The 21,360-nt window shown below is 39.1% G+C and overlaps 1 protein-coding gene and 1 long non-coding RNA gene across 2 annotated transcripts; one reads left to right on the plus strand and one right to left on the minus strand.

Annotated features, from left to right (window-relative positions):
• Nucleotides 1-389: 389 nt before the first annotated feature.
• Nucleotides 390-3,356, minus strand: LOC134678232 (uncharacterized). Its single transcript, XR_010100163.1, has 3 exons — nucleotides 2,673-3,356; nucleotides 1,709-2,508; nucleotides 390-1,142 (listed from the first exon to the last, which is right to left on the minus strand). It is a non-coding gene; the product is annotated as an uncharacterized LOC134678232 (long non-coding RNA).
• Nucleotides 3,357-5,852: 2,496 nt separating this feature from the next.
• Nucleotides 5,853-16,446, plus strand: LOC134678240 (integrator complex subunit 14). The gene is made up of 10 exons (XM_063536709.1): nucleotides 5,853-6,155; nucleotides 6,235-6,389; nucleotides 6,804-6,939; nucleotides 7,645-7,754; nucleotides 8,205-8,397; nucleotides 8,896-8,993; nucleotides 9,165-9,260; nucleotides 11,024-11,210; nucleotides 14,724-14,872; nucleotides 15,663-16,446. Exons 1-10 carry the CDS (start codon nucleotides 5,969-5,971, stop codon nucleotides 15,897-15,899), a joined length of 1,548 nt encoding a protein of 515 aa, XP_063392779.1. The 5' UTR covers nucleotides 5,853-5,968; the 3' UTR covers nucleotides 15,900-16,446.
• The last annotated feature ends 4,914 nt before the right edge of the window (nucleotides 16,447-21,360 follow it).

The raw sequence follows: 21,360 nt of genomic DNA on the forward strand, positions 1-21,360 counted from the left end.
TTTTAGTGTATATTCACCGCCATGGGCGGTGACGGCGAACCTCACGACCCAGGGGGAGGTGGGTCTCCGGTTTCACATACAATTACTATAGATAACAATAGCTCTGAGAGAGAAATGAAAGAATACCACAGTATGGATACAGATAGCTCAGTATTATCTACCACTGAAGTTAGGAAAAAAAGGACAGCATCCAGGAAGATATGTCGTCACTGTAATAAAAAAAAGCGACAACAAAGATAAAAATAGGGATAGGGAATCTATTAAGGACAATTGCGATTGTCAGGTTTCCACAAACAATAATGATCGTACGCATTCTCATGCTCCGCTTACAGCCTCTGCTCCTACTCCGGCCCCGGCCCCGGCCCTGGCCTCAGCCACTGCCCCGGCCCCAGCCGTGAATCCTGCTGATATTATCTCCTCTCAGCCCACAGTCACAGTTAGGAAACAATATATTCATTCAGATTGTTCACCTTATATTGTACATGTACAGAAGCAACAAGAATCTCAAAATGATGGCACTTCAATTCATTCAGTTGCTTTTGGCAACTTTTTAAAACGTAACAACTTTAAGAACATTGTTAATGGCAGCGTTAAACGTATTGGTCGCAATAGAGTTTCACTGTCATTTTCAAAGTATGAGGATGCCAACCATTTTCTTCTAGACAGCCGACTGAAGGAGAATAGATATACAGCATTCATCCCATCATTTAATGTTATCAGAATGGGTGTAGTTAAAGGTGTTCCATCTGAAATGTCCTTAGATGAGGTTAAAGAGAGTATAAGTGTACCAGTAGGTTGTGGAGAAGTTCTAAAATTGAGAAGAATCAATTATAAAGTTGTTGTGGATGGCGTTCCAGTGTGGAAGCCATCACAAACTGTCGTTGTAACTTTTGATGGACAGGTTCTACCAAAACGCATTTTTATGTGTTATAACGCTTTGCCGGTCGACCTATATGTTTATCCAACAATCCAGTGCTTTAATTGCTGCCGGTTTGGTCATACACAGGTGCAATGCAGGTCAAAACCCCGCTGCTACAAGTGTGGACAGGGTCACACGGGCTCCTCTTGCACTGTTGAAGAAGATAGTGCATCTTGTTGCCTGTGCTCTGGTCTTCACTTTGCTACCAATAAGGCTCGTTGTCCTGAGTATGAGAGACAAAAAAATATTAAGTTATCTATGGCCCAAAGTGTTATTTCCTATTCTGAGGCATCAAAATTGCACCCTCCTGTGACCAAACCCTATGCAGATGTGGTTATGGCCACTCCGTCATCTCCCCAGACCCAGACAACTAAAAACAATAATTTAGGTATTAATACACAGCATTCACATTCATATAAAAAAACAGTATTTCTTAAGCCTCGCAGTCCGCCAAAACCTCAGAAAGGTTTCGACACTGTCACACATTTTAATCTATCAAAAGATTATAACATGCCGTCTCCTTCTGGAAATGGTAGTGCCATTGCACAACAGTTTAACAAAAAAACTACCAATGAACTCATCTTAGAACTCATACAATTGTTAAGTTTTAATTTACATAATAATCACTCAGAACCGTCCAACGTTGCTCACATTACCAGTCCATACTCTCATGTTTCCTTCAATAATGGCCAACAATTCCAAAATTCTTCAATGGAATTGTCGCAGCATCAATAATAAAAAAAGCGATTTAATCCATTTAATTAAGAAGTATGACCCTTTTGTTATTACCTTATCTGAAACATGGCTCAGGTCTGAGTCATGTTTCAAAGTTCCAGGCTATGCATGCCTCCGCGAAGATAGGTCGGACGGGCATGGTGGTGTAGCCATCCTTGTAAAAAAATCATATCATTTCTCTCATGTTCCATTAGCACCTCATAATAATGAATTTTCCATCATCTCAGCACTTGTAGATAACATTTGTATAGTTTCAGTGTATATACCTCATCCCTCACTTTCCATACTTAGTGAAGTAAGAAAAATCATATCATCTCTTCCTACTCCATGTTTAATATTAGGAGATTTTAATTGCCATCACCCTGCTTGGGGGTGTTTAAATTCAAGTAGTTTAGGAGAGGAAATAATAGACATAGTTGATTATTATAATTTATGTATATTAAATTCTGGTGTTCCCACGCGTCGGTCTGCTCCCAATGAAAATCCTAGTGCATTAGATTTATCAATTTGTAGTTCTTCCATTTCACATTCCTTATTGTGGGAGGTACTTCCACTTTCCTATGGCAGTGATCATTTTCCAATTCTTATTTCTTTTCCTATTAAAAATAAACCAGTACTTAAAAGATCTCCACTGTTAGCATATAAACTTCAAAATGCAGATTGGGATAAGTTTCGCAAACATATGGATGAGAGGTTGAGTGAATTACCTGATGTATCTCGGGAACATTTGTTTAAAACTTCTGATGCTTTTGCTAAGTTTATAATTAATATAGCTGATGAAGTATTTCCGCGTAAGAAGTCCTCTAAATTCAATATTCCCAGCCCTCCATGGTGGGATTCTGAATGTTCAGAAGCTGTTAAAAAGAGAAAACAGAGTGAGTTAAAGTATAATAATAATATGAGCGAAGAGAACTTTAATTCCTTATTAGTTACATTAAAAGAAACAAAACAGTTTTTGAAAAAGAAGAAAGTCGACAGTTGGAGAGCCTTTTGTGCATCTTTGAGCCCCAGTACTCACCCGTCAGAAGTTTGGAGAAAGGTTAGAATGTTTAGAGGAGCTTTTGTAGAAAATAACACCCTTAATCTTGATCCTAAAGTAGCTGAGAAGTTTTTAGATAAATTAGCTCCTCCATTCGTCCCATCCCCCGTGTGTATTGAACTGGCTTCCCCAACCAATATTGATAATGATAACATGCAGCGTTTTAATGATCCATTCTCGTTATTGGAGCTAAAGAATGTCTTATCGTATGTCATTGATTCCGCACCAGGTTGCGACGGTATTCCATATTCATTTTTGAAACATTCTAGTGACAAGGTTATAGGTTACTTTCTCAATATTATTAACGGGATTTTTATGACAGGTGACATTCCACCAAACTGGAAAATACAGTTGGTGTTACCCTTTCTCAAACCGAATAAACCCCGTAATGATCCAAATTCTTATCGTCCAATTGCGTTATCATCTGTTTTAATTAAGATTTTGGAACATTTAGTTAAAAATAGGTTGGAGTGGTTTATTGAAAGTAAGAAACTATTACCGGATATTCAATATGGTTTTCGCAAAAGCCGAAGCACTTTAGACTGTGTTAGTTTGTTAGTTTCGGATATCCTTTTAGCCTTCTCGAAACGGGAATATGTAGTAGCTTGTTTTATAGATATCAATTCTGCCTATGATAATGTAAATATATCAATTCTTGTAAATAAATTGTTTCTCTTGGGATTTCCTGTACGCTTGTGTAATATTATTGCTGCTATGTTTTATGAACGATCGATTAGGTTAGATTTAGATGATAAAGTATTACATAGGACTGTTTGGAAAGGACTACCACAGGGTTCTGTTCTAAGCCCTTTACTTTTTAATGTATATACATACGACCTTAGTTCTAATTTGCCAGATTATATATCCATTTTACAATATGCCGATGACATAGTGCTTTACTCTAGAAATAGATCCGTTCAAAAGGCCTGCGAAATTATAAATTCTAGTTTGAAGGAGCTAAATATATATTTAAATAATAATGGGTTAGACCTTTCAGTTCCGAAAACCTCTGCAATTTTATTCTCTCCAAGGAAAAAAACTGTTAATGAAAAATTATCCTATGATGGATCTACAATCTCCTTTCGTGACGAAGTTAAGTACTTAGGAATGGTTTTAGACTACAATTTGTCAGCCAAGGGTCATTGTAATTATGTTAAAGGTAGATGCGAACGCTCATTAAACATATTGAGATGCTTGGCTGGTGTATGGTGGGGCAGCCATCCTTTCTATTTGAAGCTTATTTATAATGCAGTTATAAGAAGCGTAGTTGATTACGGTTCTTTTCTTTTAACACCGGGTACAGAAGATGCCTTTAAAGTATTCAATGTCATACAGAATAAGTCACTGAGGACAATCCTTGGTGCTATGCGAACCAGTCCGGCTAATGCCATGCAAGTGGAGTGTGTTGATCCACCTGCGCATTTGAGACGTCAATTTTTATCCGACAGATTCATTTTTAGGACTATGCAATTTTCGGTACATCCTCTTATCACAAAATTATCGACTCTTTATGATCATATGCAGTCGTCTCCATATTGGCGCAATAGATCTCCTCCTTGTATAATTAATAGCTACCTTAAATTTTTGTCTCTATCTTCTCCTACTGTCAGACATATTAACCTTCCTATATATGAGAAAGATTTTGACTCTTTGATTATTTCTCCGCAAGTTTTTCTAGACTCCAATATTTCTAAGGATATAATAAGTGCTCAACCTGTATTTAACAACTTAGTGGGCGAAAATTGGTCTGGTTGGCATCACATATACACAGATGCATCAAAACCTTCTACAAATACTTGTGTAGGGGTTGGTGTATTTCATCACCAGTATAATGTTGTACAAAAAATTAAACTCCCTCCAGAATCTTCGGTATTTACTGGAGAACTATTCGGTATTTATAAAGCTGTTGAGTATGTTTGCATGTTCAATTTAAATAAATGTGTAATTTTTTCCGATTCTAAAAGTTGCCTCCAAATTCTATTAAAATCTCCTTTCAAAATGACAAACAGTTACCCTTTGTTATATGAAATCCGAAACATCTTGTTAAAATGCGAAAAGAAAGGGTTTACTATAAATTTTGTATGGGTGCCAAGTCATTGTGGTATTTCTGGAAATGAGAAAGCTGATCGTCTGGCCGTAGATGCTGTTGCTTCTGGTGATATATTTCCATATAAAAATTATTGCCATGATCTTCTGTTGCTCCCCAAAAGATATCTCAGGTTAGCCTGGGAGTTCTTTTGGTTTTGGAGCAGCTTAGAATCTGGAAGTTATTATCTTACGATCCAAAACGACATCCCTATAAAGCCGTGGTTTTACAATAAAAACTTCAATAGACGCGAAATATCATGTTTAACACGCATGAGACTAGGCCATACAAGTACTCCTTCTGATCTTGCTAGATTTAAATTTATTGATGATCCTAAATGTGACTGTGGTGCTGAGGTGGCTGATATTAACCATATATTCTTTTCTTGTCCCTTGTACGATCGCACTGTTTTCATGGAAACTTTACAATCTAAACATATTCCCTTTCCAACAGACATCCCTTCCTTGCTTATTAATCATGATTTATATAACATCTTAGCATGGTTCATCTCTCATAATAATATAAAAGTATAGTATTAAGTATATTTACCATTATCACATTGTATTCTTATACCTGACCTGACCACTTTTTCCAAATTCCGTTCCTTTATTCCTTTCCGCGTTTAATTTCCTACCCTTTTACTTGACGTTGGCTACGGGCAACACCGCCCCCAAGTCCATACAAAGAAAAAAAAAAATGTACTGTAAAACGTTGTACGATACACGTGCGAATAGGTAATTCGAATTTCCTCTTTTCCGCACTTGTTATATCGTAAATAACTATTACAGTACATACGGTCCTACTTTTCCTCACTAGTGTGAGAAACAGCACTTTTCGTGTTTATGTCAAAAGTTTAAAGGGCCATATGAGTATTATATTCTTTGGGCCATATGTACTGTAAAACATTGTACGATACACGTGCGAATAAGTAATTCCTCTTTTCCGCATTTGATCTATGTTTTTGACTTTGTGTATTTTCATCAATTTTCATTTAATCTGTGGCGATTTTAAGTATAGCTTAAATAGCGCGGTTTTACTAACGTCGAAAGTGACATTTTGTTTGACAACTCACTCATAAACAAAGCTTAATTTGTACGATTACGAGTTTTTCGTCAAACATGCGTTATTATACGTATTGTATGCACACCGGTTTCCATATATAATTAGGAATTATCAATTTACAGTAAAAATGCCGACGGTAATTCTACTGGACGTGTCTTTGTCCATGTCACGGACGGTGCCCACATTAGACCCTATCGAAAATCATACCCGGCTTACAGTTGCCACTGCAGCTATCAATTCATTTTTGGATTTCCTAAGTGTTCACGCAAGACTAGAGTACGTCGCTTTGGTTACTTTCTCTTCCATATGCGAAGGTAATAAATTAACTCATAAATGGTGTTAGAATTTCCTTAAGATTTTAAGATATCGAATAATTGTGCGGTTTTGTTTTAGTGGCCGTTCCATTCACTCGAGAGTTTGAGAATATTCGCAACAAACTGCCACTTCTAGAAGAGGGCGATAAAACATGCCTGGACTCGGCATTGGCTGGAGTCAGTCAGCTTATTCTTACTGAGTGGGGATACCAGACGCCCATGCAAATCATATTGGTAAGTATGATTGTCGGGCACAGGGCCATCCTAAACTATGCTGGTGCCCTTGGGCACATAAGAATTGGAAAGTATAAAAGCAAACTAAACTAACATTTTTCTACTATGATCTTCTATTTATTATGGGTAATCAAATATACTATTACTGTCTTTCTTTTGGAGCCCCCTTGCGGATGGGGGCCCTGGGCATGGGCCCCATGTGCCCTTATTGTAAAGACAGTACTAGTCAGGCAGGACGATTAGACTTAGCAAATAAAATTACATAGGTAGTTTAAAAATGAGCAAGATGCAAATCACCCTTTTGTTGTTTAATTGATACTTTCATTAATGTTTTTATGCAGTATATAATGTTGAACAGTCCTTGCAACTCAATTGTTACACATATACTAATGATTTGTTTCATTTTGTGTACAGATAACTGATGGCAGTATAGGTTCGGGTCCAATTGGTAGAAGTAGAGCCATACAAAACCTGCCCCTGCCAGCACCATATCCTGTCAGGATTCACATTTTGCCTATAGTCTCACCCGTTGATCCCTGTTTGCAGCATGGTAATGATATATCATTTTTTAATTATTATATTATAACAATCAGACATCAATTTTCACACCTTTACCCCATACTGCAGTGAACATGTTACAATAAAATACAAGTTTTATGACACAGTGACAATATCATTGCCATTAAAGTTTAAATAAAAAACGTATTTATTTCTATTTAACAGAACACAATAATATTGTCTTCGGTTACCACAATAGTTACTCATGAAATAAAACTATTGAAAAGGATTATATAGCATATATTGAATACTATATAAAATATTTGTACTTAATCTAAGATATATCTTAATTTCATATTTAAAAAATGACACCAGACCTTCTTATGACAGGTCTATAGGCCTCTTCCAGCTTGATCCAATTTTTGCAGTCTTGAGCCGTCTTTTCCTTTTCCATCTAGACCTTTCCAGGGTGTCACATGTAAGGTCCACCTCTCATTCATTGCCATCAGTTTAAATGCTGGCATGCCAAGTTTACACTGTCTTGGCACTCTTGGCTTTAAATAACTGAACAATATAATCATTGTTTACATGTTATGTCAGTGGTTCTTGAACTTGTGTGGTGACTGAGCCTCTATTTATGGAGAAATAAATATTTGGGTGTCAGCAAATAAATGGCTTAATTGATAGAAATAAGATGAAATATTTTTTTATTTATATTTGGAAATGACACTAATCATTTTATTGATTTATTTTACAGCAATGCCACTTTACCAGAAAATTGTGGATCTGGCTACTTCTGCTAATAATTCAAGTGGAAATGTCAGTCGAGGATCGGTTTATTGCCTAGACCAACTTTCAGTGGCCAGTGTAAGTTTTTATCTGTTAGTATAATGTAATTAATGTACAATTCCCATTAACCTAGCCATGCTGAAGAACACCTTAATTAATGCCAAAGGATCTTTTATACATGGAGTACATAGTCTGTACTGTGGTAGCTTGCCTTGCCACAAAGTACATCACAGTTCCTTTTAATATGTAAAACTACATATGGTCATATGCACAACTGTCAAATACATTACAGTATTGGCAAATGCGGTACAGGGCATCAAGTTCCTATAAGTATCAATGCATATGTGATGTGTGATGGCACTTCAAATTTCAATAACACGCATGATGTCTGCTCCGGCCTGATCCTGCCTGTGTATATTGCAAATAAAAGATGAACTACAATTATCATTGGTTCCTTCCTCTTTATTTAATACCTATAGAGTTCGAGAATGTCTAATTCGTAATTATTTAGTTTGACATGTGACACAGGCGGTGAACGCGATGACGCGGCTGTGCGAGCAGCACTACCAGGAGTTCTCGTGCACGCTGAAGTGCGGGCAGCTCGCGGCGCGCGTACAGCTGTTCCCGGAGCCGCACCCCGCCGTGCACGAGGGCTACGCCGCCACCTACACGCTCTCCAACGAGATCAACATTATGGGGTTCATGCACGTTAGCGAACTGGGTGAGTGTAGCTTACGTGTGACGCAATCGGAACGCGCAATGACGCGGCTGTGCGAGCAGCACTACCATTACCAGATCAATCCTCCTCCTAAGGCTCAAGGACCTATCAATGGGACTTATTAAGTATATTGATATTTAAATCATTTGCAATTGAAACAGAGCTGCATTTCTTTGCTGTCTTACGATTTTAGAACAAAACAAAATCGTCTTCATTTCTTACACTGTATGGGTTCTTTCACTGGCAAATATTCATTATTTTTTGTACAGCTGAGCTCCTAAGGAGGTTATGGGATTGTATGTTAGCGAGTTTGAAACATAAATAAAAATAGTACTAGACAAGTCAGCTACCACAAGTCATGGTGTACAGTACAGGACTATTTCATTCAGCAATTCATTTTACAGCTATGATATAACTTTAAAATTTTGTAAAAATATATGTAGGTAGGTACCTATATATTTTTAATACACGTACATTAATTCATTATATGCATTGTCTCAGGTACTCCGATAGCAGTAAGCAAGCATTTAGTGGTGCCTCAAGCTCAAAACGGAAACTCTACCAACAGAGAAAATTACGGCGCCAAAACCCCTATAAAGGTCTGTTTGATAATGAAATATATAAGGTAGTAATCACAAATAATTAAAGAAAGAGCCTCTGGTGGATTTATTCCTAATTACGAAGCGTAACACTTCTCCCGTCAAATTATGGTCCCTATGTGGCTGTGGATGCCTATGGAGTAGCTGTCATGTAAAATGTGTATTGCACAGGAGGGGTCGAGCATGGATGGCAGTTCACCGGATGAAGAAGTGTTGGACCCCAGCAAGATGCCTAATTTCTGCGTTCTACTCCATGGAGCGCTTAAGGTACGGACAGTTCAATTTATAATGGTTAGTGACCAATAATGGTTAATTGTATTAACGTTTCGGCCAACACTGCAGTCATCAGTATGACTATGCAGTGTTGGCCGGCAGTATGCCTATGCAGTGTTTTTTTTTAATTTCGTGACTGAATTGGTTATTTCCAATCCAAGCCCGACCAAATAAAAACCGGGAAAGTGCGAGTCGGACTCGCGAACGAAGGACTCCGTACCATAAAGCAAAAAAAAAACGGAAAAAAATGCAAAAAGAAAACGGTCACCCATCCAAGTACTGACCACGCCCGACGTTGCTTAACTTTGGTCAAAAATCACGTTTGCTGTATGGGAGCCCCACTTAAATCTTTATTTTATTCTGTTTTTAGTATTTGTTGTTATAGCCAGTGCCGGATTTACCACTAGGCAAATTTGGGTCAAAACAATATTTTATGTGCTGTTCAGATAGGGTAGACCAGAATTTATTTGTAAAATTTAAATAGCAAGCATAATTTGTCGATTTTGCCGCCCTCTGTCATGTCAAGACCTTTTTGAAGTACGGAACCCTAAAAATGTACCTACCCACCTACCATTTTCTCGAAAAAATTTCGCGCTCGCTGCGCTCGCGTTTTCATTTAAGTACCTACATTATCTGTGACCCATCTGACTATACTTCGTTTTTTTAGCATTACAAATTAGGTAAACAATCTTGATGTGTCTTTTAATTGAAAAACACATTTTATAAATAAGTTACGGCAAATATGTAACAATCATTAATCTAATACGATCATTTATATTCTTCTGCTTTCATAAGTAATAATTTTATATTTTTATAAAGCGTTTTTCAATTAAAAGACATGTCAAGATCGCTTACCTTCTTGCAAGTTCTTTCTAATGCTAAAAAAACGAACTACATATATATACATTGTAAATTTGGGATGGTCGTCGATTCTTGTATCTTCCTGGTATTATGGGTTCCGTTTTTTTTCCTTTTGAAGTACGGAACCCTAAAAATTTACCTACGTACTATTTTCTCGAAAAAATTTCGCGCTCGCTACGCTCGCGTTTTCGTTTATCCAACTACATTTTTTTGTGACCCATCTGACCATATCATTGAATGATAGCACAGAACCTAGTAGAACGCCAGCGGTAATGTCCACGCTATCGGAGCAGCTTCCGTCTACTATACGGCTCATATGCGTCTACCGGATAAAAAGCTAGCGATCCATTTGTAGGGCATAGTCTTTCGAGCAGACTCAATGCCAGACCCGACCGAACTCCTTAGCTATATCCAGCCTGACTGCCAATGCCTCACCTTGATTCTCAATGGCCAAAACCCAGCGGTACCCACCGGTCACCGATCAGATCAGGCAAATATAAAGAGGTTGCATCGTCATTGATTGAGTGACAAAAACGGCCCATATAAATTTGTATCTAGAATGTGACATTTGTGACGTTACCTTATATGCATTTTAATATGGCTATGGTGTGTTGTACTATAAAATTAAACTCCTCTGACAGGAAAGTACTTTAAAAAACCTATAAACGAGGCGGATAGGGGCGGCAAAATCGGCATAGCCTACGGGCGGCAAATGTCTAAATCCGGCACTGGTTATAGCGGCAACAGAAATACATCATTTGTGAAAATTTCAACTGTCTAGCTATTACGGTTCGTGAGATACAGCCTGGTGACAGACAGACGGACAGCGAAGTCTTAGTAATAGGGTCCCGTTTTACCCTTTGGGTACGGAACCTTAAAAACGAAGCTATGTGTAGGTGGAAAACATGGCGGCAATAGTAGAGCTGGGCGGCGACTGGTGGGGCGCGCTGGTGGCGTGGAACGAGGCGTCGCGCTCCCGGCGCTCGTGCCTGCTGCTGTGCGTGCTGCGGCCCGGCGCCTCCGCCGCGCCCTGGCTCGGCCCGCTCGACCAGCTGGGCACCTGCGACGAGAACACACCGCCATGTAACTATACATATATGTGTTGGCGGCCGATCGTAAGATCAGGCAGATCGTAATATTCGTAATGGAACGGTAGATGGAACGGAAGTCGTCTACAGACTATTCCGAGCCCCGACATCGAACTGAGTTATATTGGGACCCGCGGGGCCGTGATACACGTGTTTATTTTATGCATTTTAGGGATAACAAACAGCTATACAATACAGTGTTACATTTAGTAGTAGAATTAAAATTAACTTAATGCATAACCAACGACATTATCCACGGATTACAACAAAATTATGCAATGGTTGGCACAAAAAAGGTGTTAAACCGTACTGCACCGATCTCCGAGATCCAAATGGGCTTCGACGTCGCACCTTACGAATAAAGCGCGACCAGTAAAGTCACATTGCTTAGAGCCTCCCGACTCCGGAAGTATTGACGATAGTCACACTAAACTAATATATGGGTAGGATAAGTTCGTTAGGTTGCTTCAGATGCCCAAAGGGCAAACTGCCCAGACTCAGGGAACGAGTCATAGATTTTCACGTTTGACGATAAGCCTAGGAATTTCATGATATGCCTGATATTACGAACAGCCGCCGACATATACATTACATTATCATATCATAAATCATATCATATCATTACAGATGCAGTCAGCTGCTAATCTTGTTAAGCGGCTCGCTTGTGATCAAAATTACATCAATACTTATTGTTATGATAATTAAAGGCCACATGAGGTTGTAACTGCGGCAGTGCGCGTTTCGTTTTTAGTATACAAGAGTGCTTCGTCATACGCACTTCTTAACCCCCTACACACAGAAATGAATTGTATCACGCCACTGCAGTTGTAACCGAAAGTGCGTACGTACCCTATAAGTGTGTGCGAATCATTTTGTCCGAAGTTCTTGTATTCTCAGCTCATAATAATAGAGTTAACTAAAACTGGTTAGTAATTAATTGCTCGACTATGAATGCAACTTTTCTATAGGTTCGCTTCTGTTTGAGAGTTTGTGAATTGAGGATATTTTAGCTCCTATACATAATTAAATCTAAGGCCTATAATACTATATCTATAGCCATATAATATAACATAAAACTACCCAAATGAACGACGTCCACGTAAAATCGTAACGAAACGTACGATGCCTACATCAGGACAATAAGAGCAAAACTAGTGCAGCAAACGTTAAATATTAAGGCATTTTCATATGCAATACAATGTGCACCGAAACTGTGTGCTCGTTAAATTTCACAGCTAATTCAGTGGTTTTGTCCCGCCGTCGGCTCTGCTCTGCCTTTGTTCTTTCGACGTCAGTTGGAAGAAACAATGCACTCGCTAAGTGAATAACGTGTCATTGTGCCTGTGATTATGTAAACAAAATTATGCTTATTGACATTTTGAATCAGTAGTAAAGGTGGTGAAATTATGCAAAATGTTTGTAATGAAAAGTTTAAAAGTCGAACAGTCGAAGGTGCAAGGTAGAGATGGGCCGAAATAAGTAATTATTCGACATTGGGCATTAATTGCAATGTTTTTATTCGTCTGAGTTATTTGCAAATATTTTTATAATGTTAGCAAATATTTGTCTACATATTATGCTTTTCTTCTGGCAACACTGTAAAAAATAAGAAATCTGTTTGCAATTAAAAGTTTATACAAAGGGGCACGGAAAAAAAAGAAACGAACAAGCGAAGCATTTTCAAAAACAAAAACCTATAAACGATAAGATAACGCACCGTGTAAACCATCAAAAGTAGAACTTTGAAAATTTTAACATTATTTTTAATTGCGAAAATGAGGTTGAATATTACCTTTTTTTACGCGGACGAATTTACGAGTGGCAGTTAATACTCGATCTTATCTTTCTTAGCTTACACAAAAAAAACAATATAATCTCTTAAGTGAATTAGTCGCAAAATACTTATATGTATATTAAGTGTATCATCCTAATACAGGTAACTTCATGCACTTGCAAGCGTCTCTACTGTTCACGTAGGCGTAGTGATATAATTTGATTATTAATTATGCATATTAATAACATGTGTTTGGGCACGCGGCAGGTATCCTGCTAAGTGGCTCGCTTTGTGCGCGCTCCGTTGTATCGATCTGATGAGATTCATTATGCGGACGTGCATAATAGGACGCCAGGCGATGCCGATGACGTGACGTGAACGCTAATTATTCACACACTAGTTTTTACCCGCGGTTTGTCCGCGTAGAACTTATACTTACATCGAATTAGGATTAGTATCATAAAGAAATCTTGTTATAATTAATTATAAGTACCATAGTACTTATAATTAATTAAAAGTACCATAACAAAAGTACCATAAGTACCATAGTAAGTATTAATTATAAGTACCATAGTACTTATAATTAATTATAACAAGATTTCTTTATGATAAACATAATTCAAACACAAATGTTAGAGTTAGATCAAGAAAAGTCTGTAACGATTCTGATAACACACGCAGTGCAAGTATTATTTTAAACGTCAATCTTCTATGAAATTATGACATAAATAACACTTGCACTGCGTATGCTATCAAAATCGTTGCAGGCATTTCTTAGTCTAACTGTAACAGATACCTAAAGTGTCATCTTCTAGTTATACGTACACAAGACATAAATTTTATTTGCCTTGCTACAGATATTTAAAATTGCTGTCTATACCGCCGGGGAATTGACAATAGCCTTAATTGCATAATTCGATCACTCTTGTTCGCTTCAATCAGTGTCGTTTCCGAAAAAATGGACGGCGGAAAATCGAGTGTCGGTTAGCCTATTTACATGTGTAATTTGGGTTTTATGTTTAACGAGTTCATTAAAACTACAATTTTAAATAGTAATACCAACAATTTGCATGATTAATTGTACCTATAAGGAGCCTAAAACACTACTACTAAAAACAACGCAACAAATGGCTCGTGCACTTTGAAAGTATATATACTAGCCCTCAACCAAACTGACGACCGAGGTCATATCACTATCTCTCTCACTCTTGGCAGGCGTGGCTCACTCCGCGATTTCGTCGCTTTGCTACAGGTAGCTAAAAGTACATCCGTTCGGCCCCAATTTTGGGGTTTGCCATAAGCCGCGCGTGGCGTCGTCGCCACCTAGCGGCCATATCTGTGCTGATCGTAACAGACGCGTTTTGTTAGGGAGTGAGTCTTCTGTACCTAGTACTATTATTTATTCTGTGCTCTTGGCATGACCACGTAAGCATGAATGAGAAGTTTTACGACACCGGTCGTCAGTTTGGCTGAGGGCTAGTATAGTAGAATCAGTCGAAGCTAACTCTGAACCGAGTGGGCAAGCGACCGAGTGAGAAAGGCCACCATAAACATCGTAAGATTGTAACTTTGCAACTTGTATGGGGTCTTTTAAACGGAATTAAACTAAAATTATAATATGAGAATTAGTTCAGGTGTAAGATAATGACTAATGAGAAATACAATAAGTCACAAGCTCAGGAATTTAATAGCGCGTATAAGTTTGTGTTAACAACAAATTGTATGTGTTATCAGCGGAGACGTACCCGGTGCGGTCGTGGCGGTCGTACAGCGGCGGCGGCGCGGGCTGCGCGTGGGCGCGGCCGCACGCGCTGCTCGCCGACGTGCAGAAGGTGCTGCGCCACGCGCGCAAGCTGCCAGACAAGACGCAGCACCTCTACAAGGTAAGACTTAGGATTGCCCCACATATGTCGACGCGAAATCGACAAAATCCGATTGGAAAAACCTTTAAGTCCGCACAATAAGAGCGAAAAATCGTCGTTCGGCTCGGCTCGCATCGACCGGCGCCTGCCGACGCGTCGACGGCTTTTTAGCTCATGTTGCGCCGACATAAAGTTTTTTCCTATCGGATTTTGCAAAATGCGCGTCGATATATCTGGGGAGACATTTGACCAGCGTTGGCCCTCCAAATCCCTTTCTTATTAATAGCGTTGATCTATAGCGATCACCTAATAGCAAAGAGTTCTTGATTTTATAAGATGGATATTCTAAGAACAAACCGTGTCTTGTTGTTCGACAGCTGAAGAAGAAGGTGCTTTAGGTACTACGACTACGCCATATGTTTTTTAGGCACTGCATTATAGACGACTTTCGACAGTCAGTTTTACCTCGTAACGTACGGAGGCGTACAGCAACATCCACATCAGAGGGCCTACCGCGAACCACGTTCGACGTGCTGCCTCCCTGTCACACTTACGTACGAATTTACACGCGCGACAGAGAGGCAACACGTTGAACGTGGTTCGCGGTAGGCCCTCAGCTGTCTGATTTGGGGACGATTTTTTCTTAGGGTAATAAAGTTTAGCTAATAAGTTATCATGATTTTACACATTATTGATTTGCTTTTACAGTTGACGTCGTCCGTGACGTCATGTTTTATAGAAATGTTACTGTATTCCCATTCAATGTGACTCTATACACAGACTACGAAGACTAAACCCTAAATTGTTGCAGGAACTGAACCGATTGCGCCGCGCCGCGATCTCGCTAGGCTTCTCCGAGCTGCTAGCGTGCGTGGGCGCCGCGCTGGAGCGCGAGTGCGCCACGCTGCCCGCCGGCGCGCCGCCCGAGTGCGCGCTGCAGCTCGCGCACGCCGCCGCCGCCCTGCGCGACCCGCGCACGGCTCTCGACGTCAAGCACACCCTGCAGCCGCTGGCCAGCAACTTCACTGTCACCTCTATGCCACATTAACAACTCGTACGAAATTCTTGGAATAGCTGGCTGCCATGAAACCGTTAGACGGCTCTTGGCGTCAAACGTAACCTGGGGGCCGATTTTTGAATTTCTATCGCTCGATTTCGTCGCTCGAAAATTGGTGGAAAACGGCGAAATGCTAATTTTTGAAATACAAGCGATCGAAATTTGGAATCTAGTGGTATTGACCACTCGATTTCAATTCTATTAGTAGAATTTAAACGCCTAGTAGTGGAGATATCATTTAATGAAATACACGAAATCGAGTGGTCGAATTTCAAAAATCGGCCCCCAGCATTCAGTAGCCAGTCATAGTTTCAGCAAATTTGGAAAATGTAGACGCCAAGGTCGGTTTCCAAATAATGCCACAACTTGTGCATAATTTTTGGTACCTACATCTTACATCTGGCTTATATGGCTGCCGCAGCGCGCGATGTTAGGCATTGGAAGATTTTTAAGTGCAGTCACTGGTTACTATCTGCATCACCTCGACGAACCTATTGATCTTTTGTACAACATTCTAATAAAGTAATATAGTAAGTTTGCCAAGTCTTTTTATTAATTTGCACATTATTGCAATATTTGCATTATTGCATTATTGCCATACAGGGTGTTTTTGTTATGTTTGACCATACTGCCAGGCCCCTGTTTCACCAACGTGACAGGTGCGACGAATTGTAAAATCACTGTTGCTGACGTCACAGGCATCCATGAACTACGGTTACCGCTTACCATCGGGCGGGCCGTATTCCTGTTTGCTACCATCATTGTATTATTAAAAAAAACTTTATGATATCGGAAAAAAACAGATATTTCTCTTTCTAAGTTTATGACAATTGTCACAAGAAACACTACAATTGTCACGAAATCCCGACATATAACTCATTACCTGTCAAGAATTACCTACAATTCTTCTAAATCTTTGACAATTGTCAGAAATTTCGCAGGAGAAATATCTGTTTTTTCCGATATAATAAAGTTTTTTTAAATAATACAATGATGGTGGCAAACAGGAATACGGCCCGCCCGATGGTAAGTGGTAATCGTAGCCCATGGATGCCTGTGACGTCAGCAATAGTGATTTTACAATTCGTCGCACCTGTCACCGATGTGAAATTGGGGCCAGGGCTGCATACACATTACACAGTATTATCAAAAATAATAGATAGTATAGAGGGGTCCTGTCATTGTCAATTTTGTAGTCACGGTACATTTACTGCCATCTATCGACACACGATTAAAACTTAAAATAAAATTGAAAATGTATAAATTAATCAAAATATGTTTACGGATAAATGATTTTTAATTTTTATTGTTCCATACTGACCCAAGTTCTTTCACTCATATGTGTTAAAATTGTTAAATATCAAACAGTGTCCTCAACGCCATCTAACCGAGAATAGGCCAAAGGTATAAATTATAATGGCGCCATCTATTCGAGAATGACTTATTCTTGATATCCGAGGCACGTTTTTTTCTTAGACTTTATCTATCTTATACGGAGTTATATATATATCTCTGGTATTATATATAAATTACCTAGACCACACTGAACAACTTTTACTATGGGGCCGACCCGGAAACCCCAAAAAACTGCTACTCTGCAGAAATCATTGACATTATGATTTGCCGAATTTTTGTCCATTTTGGGGTTGACCCAATAGAAAAAGTATTCATAGATATTCCCTTATACTATACACCAAACTCAGAAGCCAATAACCTATGCCCTGAACTTTAAAACATGCATCATTAGCGCCCTCCAGACTATGCGCGTGAATCGCGGGCGAAGCCGCGAACGCGAGTGTGGAGTCTAGTTCGCTGATATGCAAAATCGACTCCAGACTCGCGTTCGCGGCTTCGCGCCGCGATTCGCGCACGAGTGTGGAGCGGGCTATTCAGGTAGCATGCATTTGCTGACCTCTACCCAGGGGGGGGACACTCGGAACATAGTTAACGTCAGTAAAGATGGCGGATGATGGCGTCAATTTAGAAAGAAAGAAAAATTGCGTAAAGCAGACTTCCGATTATGCAAACTACGTCATTAGATGTGTCACTATAAAATTGATAAAATTTTAAGGCATGAATACAACATTGAGAAGGTTACATACCTAGTTTGTCAAGACCTTTCTTTATTTATAATGTTGGTTACTTAGCAACTGTTGTTTACTTGTCAGACCAAAATAAATGTCGTAAACAAATTATATAAGATAATTATTCTCTATTAATTTTAAAGTGTAACCGAGTAAAAATGGAGCAAGCATTAAATACGAAAATAGGGAAATTAGCCTCCCAATATTACAACACCTGGAGGTTTAAAAATTTTAATAGTGCTCAAGAAAATGCCGGGAGGTTTAGATATTCTCGAACGAAAAATGAAAAATTCCATCGTTAGCGCTCACTGCAAATAGCGATGAAAAGGACCTGTGTATAAGTTCGAAACTATAATAGTGCAATTTTAATTTTGGTCACGACAAACATGTTCTATGACATTCTGCAAAAAATCGTGCGTCTTGATTCCGCTAAAGACACGTCGTGGGAGGAACTGGAGCGCATATTATGGAGGTACCTGCTTAGACAATGGATATAGAGTCAGAAGCTGCAAGCAAATCAATAGTACGTATATACCAAATTGAAGGCAATAAAATACTTTACTACTACTTACTATTATGTTTCTGTTATATTCATTCCACTCTTTAAAACCTTTTCTACATAATATTAGGTCTACTTGGGCGGTTTACAAGTACATTTTTTGTTTGACTTCTTGTAAACAATTATAGTTATTTGTTACAAGAAACCAATCAAAAAATGGACATTTAAACCGACCAAGTAGACCTAATATTATGTGGGACGAAAGTACACGTATGGATGCATATGTAGTTGTACACGCACACATACATACTTAGTTTCCGGGGAGAATCAGAGATGGCGCTTTCAAATGAGTTTCCATAAAATGCTTCAAGAGGGCTCTCTTTACCTATTATACTTACTTTACTCTTTGCCTCTACCAAAGAATACCAGTGGCCTATTTTATAAAGCTACAAGTTACAATTTACAAGCGGAAGTCTCTTTCTAACCCTATGTGTTAGAACGAGACTTCCGCTTGTAAATTGTAACTTGTAGCTTTATAAAATAGGCCACTGTTGACGTCCGGATTCAGTAAGACCAAAGAGTAGGCCTGAGTTACACTTGTAAGTTTTACTTACGTAAGTAGGGACAAAGCTATTTGTTAGAATGAGATAACGATATTCATCTCTCATTCTGTAGTATAGCCGTGTCCCTACTTACGTAAGTAAAACTTACAAGTGTAACTCAGGCCTAAGTATAATACTGCTCTCTGTCATGTACAGTCAGCAGCAGTTGTTTTTTTTTTTATGAATGCAGTTTGTCTCTACTAAAATCGATGACATGGTTCCTAAAGCCCCCTCCACACTGGTGCGCGAATCGCGGCGCGAAGCCGCGGAAGCGAGTGTGGCGTCGATTTTCGCAGACAGCGAAATCGACTCCACACTCGCGTTCGCGGCTTCGCCCGCGATTCACGCGCATAGTCTGGAGGGGGCTTAAGAAAAGATCGTCGTAAGAAAATGGGCCTAAATGTGGACAGATTTAAAATTTAAGCGGATCACACATCTTACGAGCTTCATTCCTTCCTTCCTCCTTCTAAGAATCCTTAATAAGAACTTAAGCAAATTCTTTAAATTTCACACTAGACAACTACTGTGAAGCATATGCCTTGTAGAAGTTGTATATAACGAGGGCCTACCACAAGGCCCCTACCTTTATTGTTCTATTTGACGGCGCAGCAACTAGTATCATTTCTCTCTCCTCGCTCTTTTAAAATGCCATTTGTCAAAAAAGGACAACTATACTGTTGACAAGATGGACTTCAAATCCAAGTGGCCCCTTTTTAAGTTGCTAACACACTATCGCACCGCACCAAGGTCATTGTGGGACGCACCCATAAGTAAGAGGGAGAAAGAGATATCGCTTTCTCCCTTTTACTTATGGGTGCGTCCCACAATGACCTTGGTGCGGTGCGATAGTGTGTTAGCAACTTTAGGCGACCCGGGTTGTGCATGTGTGCGTAAAAACGTATGTGTGCTCTTTTAGGGATGTGAAAAGTCGATTTTAATCATGTTATATATCGATAAACGCTACACAGCTATTAATTGAAGCTTCAATATCTTCGTTAAACATAAACATAATTGAAATGCTAATGGATAATGAATATATTATAATGTAATAAAATAATTCAATTATTGCGGACCACCTATTTTAATAGGTATTTATGTATTTTAATTAAATATCTGAACTTTCCCTTGGTTCTCTCCTGGGGCGTGACTACAAAATTGTGCTCTGAAGCCGCCTCCAGACTATGTGCGTGAATCGCGGCGCGACGTCGCGGAGCGAACATATCGCGAAGTTGATGTATGACTCCACACTCGCACACTTCACGGCGATTTCGCAGTTTGGTTTGCGGCAAGATGGCGGAAAAGCATCAGCTGATCGAGTTTAACTGTTAGTTATCTATGGCATCATACGTGATTTAGCTGTTTTTCCATTTTGTTTTATTGTGAAACCGTAAAATATAGCTGCTTAATGTAATATAATCATAATATAATTAATATTTATCTGGCCACAGAAGAGCCAAAATAGTGTGTAATGTGGAGTCTTGCAAGTTCGCGCTTCGCGTCTCCTTTGACGCGGGCCGAAATACCGACAAAAAACGGAGAACAAGGCGCGAAGACGCGAACAATCTGCGAAATCGACGCCACACTTGCGTTCGCGGCTTCGCCCGCGATTCACGCGCATAGTCTGGAGGAGGCTTTATAACCACAATAAAGAATAAAAGCGTTTTTGTTCATTTTAGGTATAGTTAAACCTTTGAAGTAAAATTAAAATTGCAAGAAATGTCGATAGTTTATCGATATGACTTTATCGACATGGCTACAGCAAAGTGGGTCGCTTTGTTAATCGTACACTAAACAAAAAGTGGTCCCACTGACAGCTCGCTTGGAAGGCATCTGTAAATTTTGTTTTATATATTCTTATATCTATGGCCTACCACGAACACCAAAGTTCGCAAATTGCGCGTATCTTTCTCTTTTACCACAATCGATTAAGGTGTAATTAATTAGAGTGACAGAGAAAGATACCCTCGAATTGCGAACTTCGTTGTTCGCGGTAGACCCTCCGAAGATCAATAACTACGGCCCGTTCGGATATCGTCTCGGGTTTTTAGATTTCCTCTAGACATTATTTAATCGTAAAGTAGAATATAATAAGTCGCAAACAATATGTTGATTGACTTATGTAGAAAATATTGAAGCCAATGTATTATTTTAAATTAAATGATATATAACATCACTGCAAAATACGCACGACGATGAAATGTTTGGGAATATCAAATCGGTCATATGTTTAATGAACGACAAATGGTTGACAGGTTTGCATGGCGAAC

The sequence above is a fragment of the Cydia fagiglandana genome, chromosome Z (assembly GCF_963556715.1).
Source record: "Cydia fagiglandana chromosome Z, ilCydFagi1.1, whole genome shotgun sequence".
Lineage (NCBI taxonomy): Eukaryota > Metazoa > Arthropoda > Insecta > Lepidoptera > Tortricidae > Cydia > Cydia fagiglandana.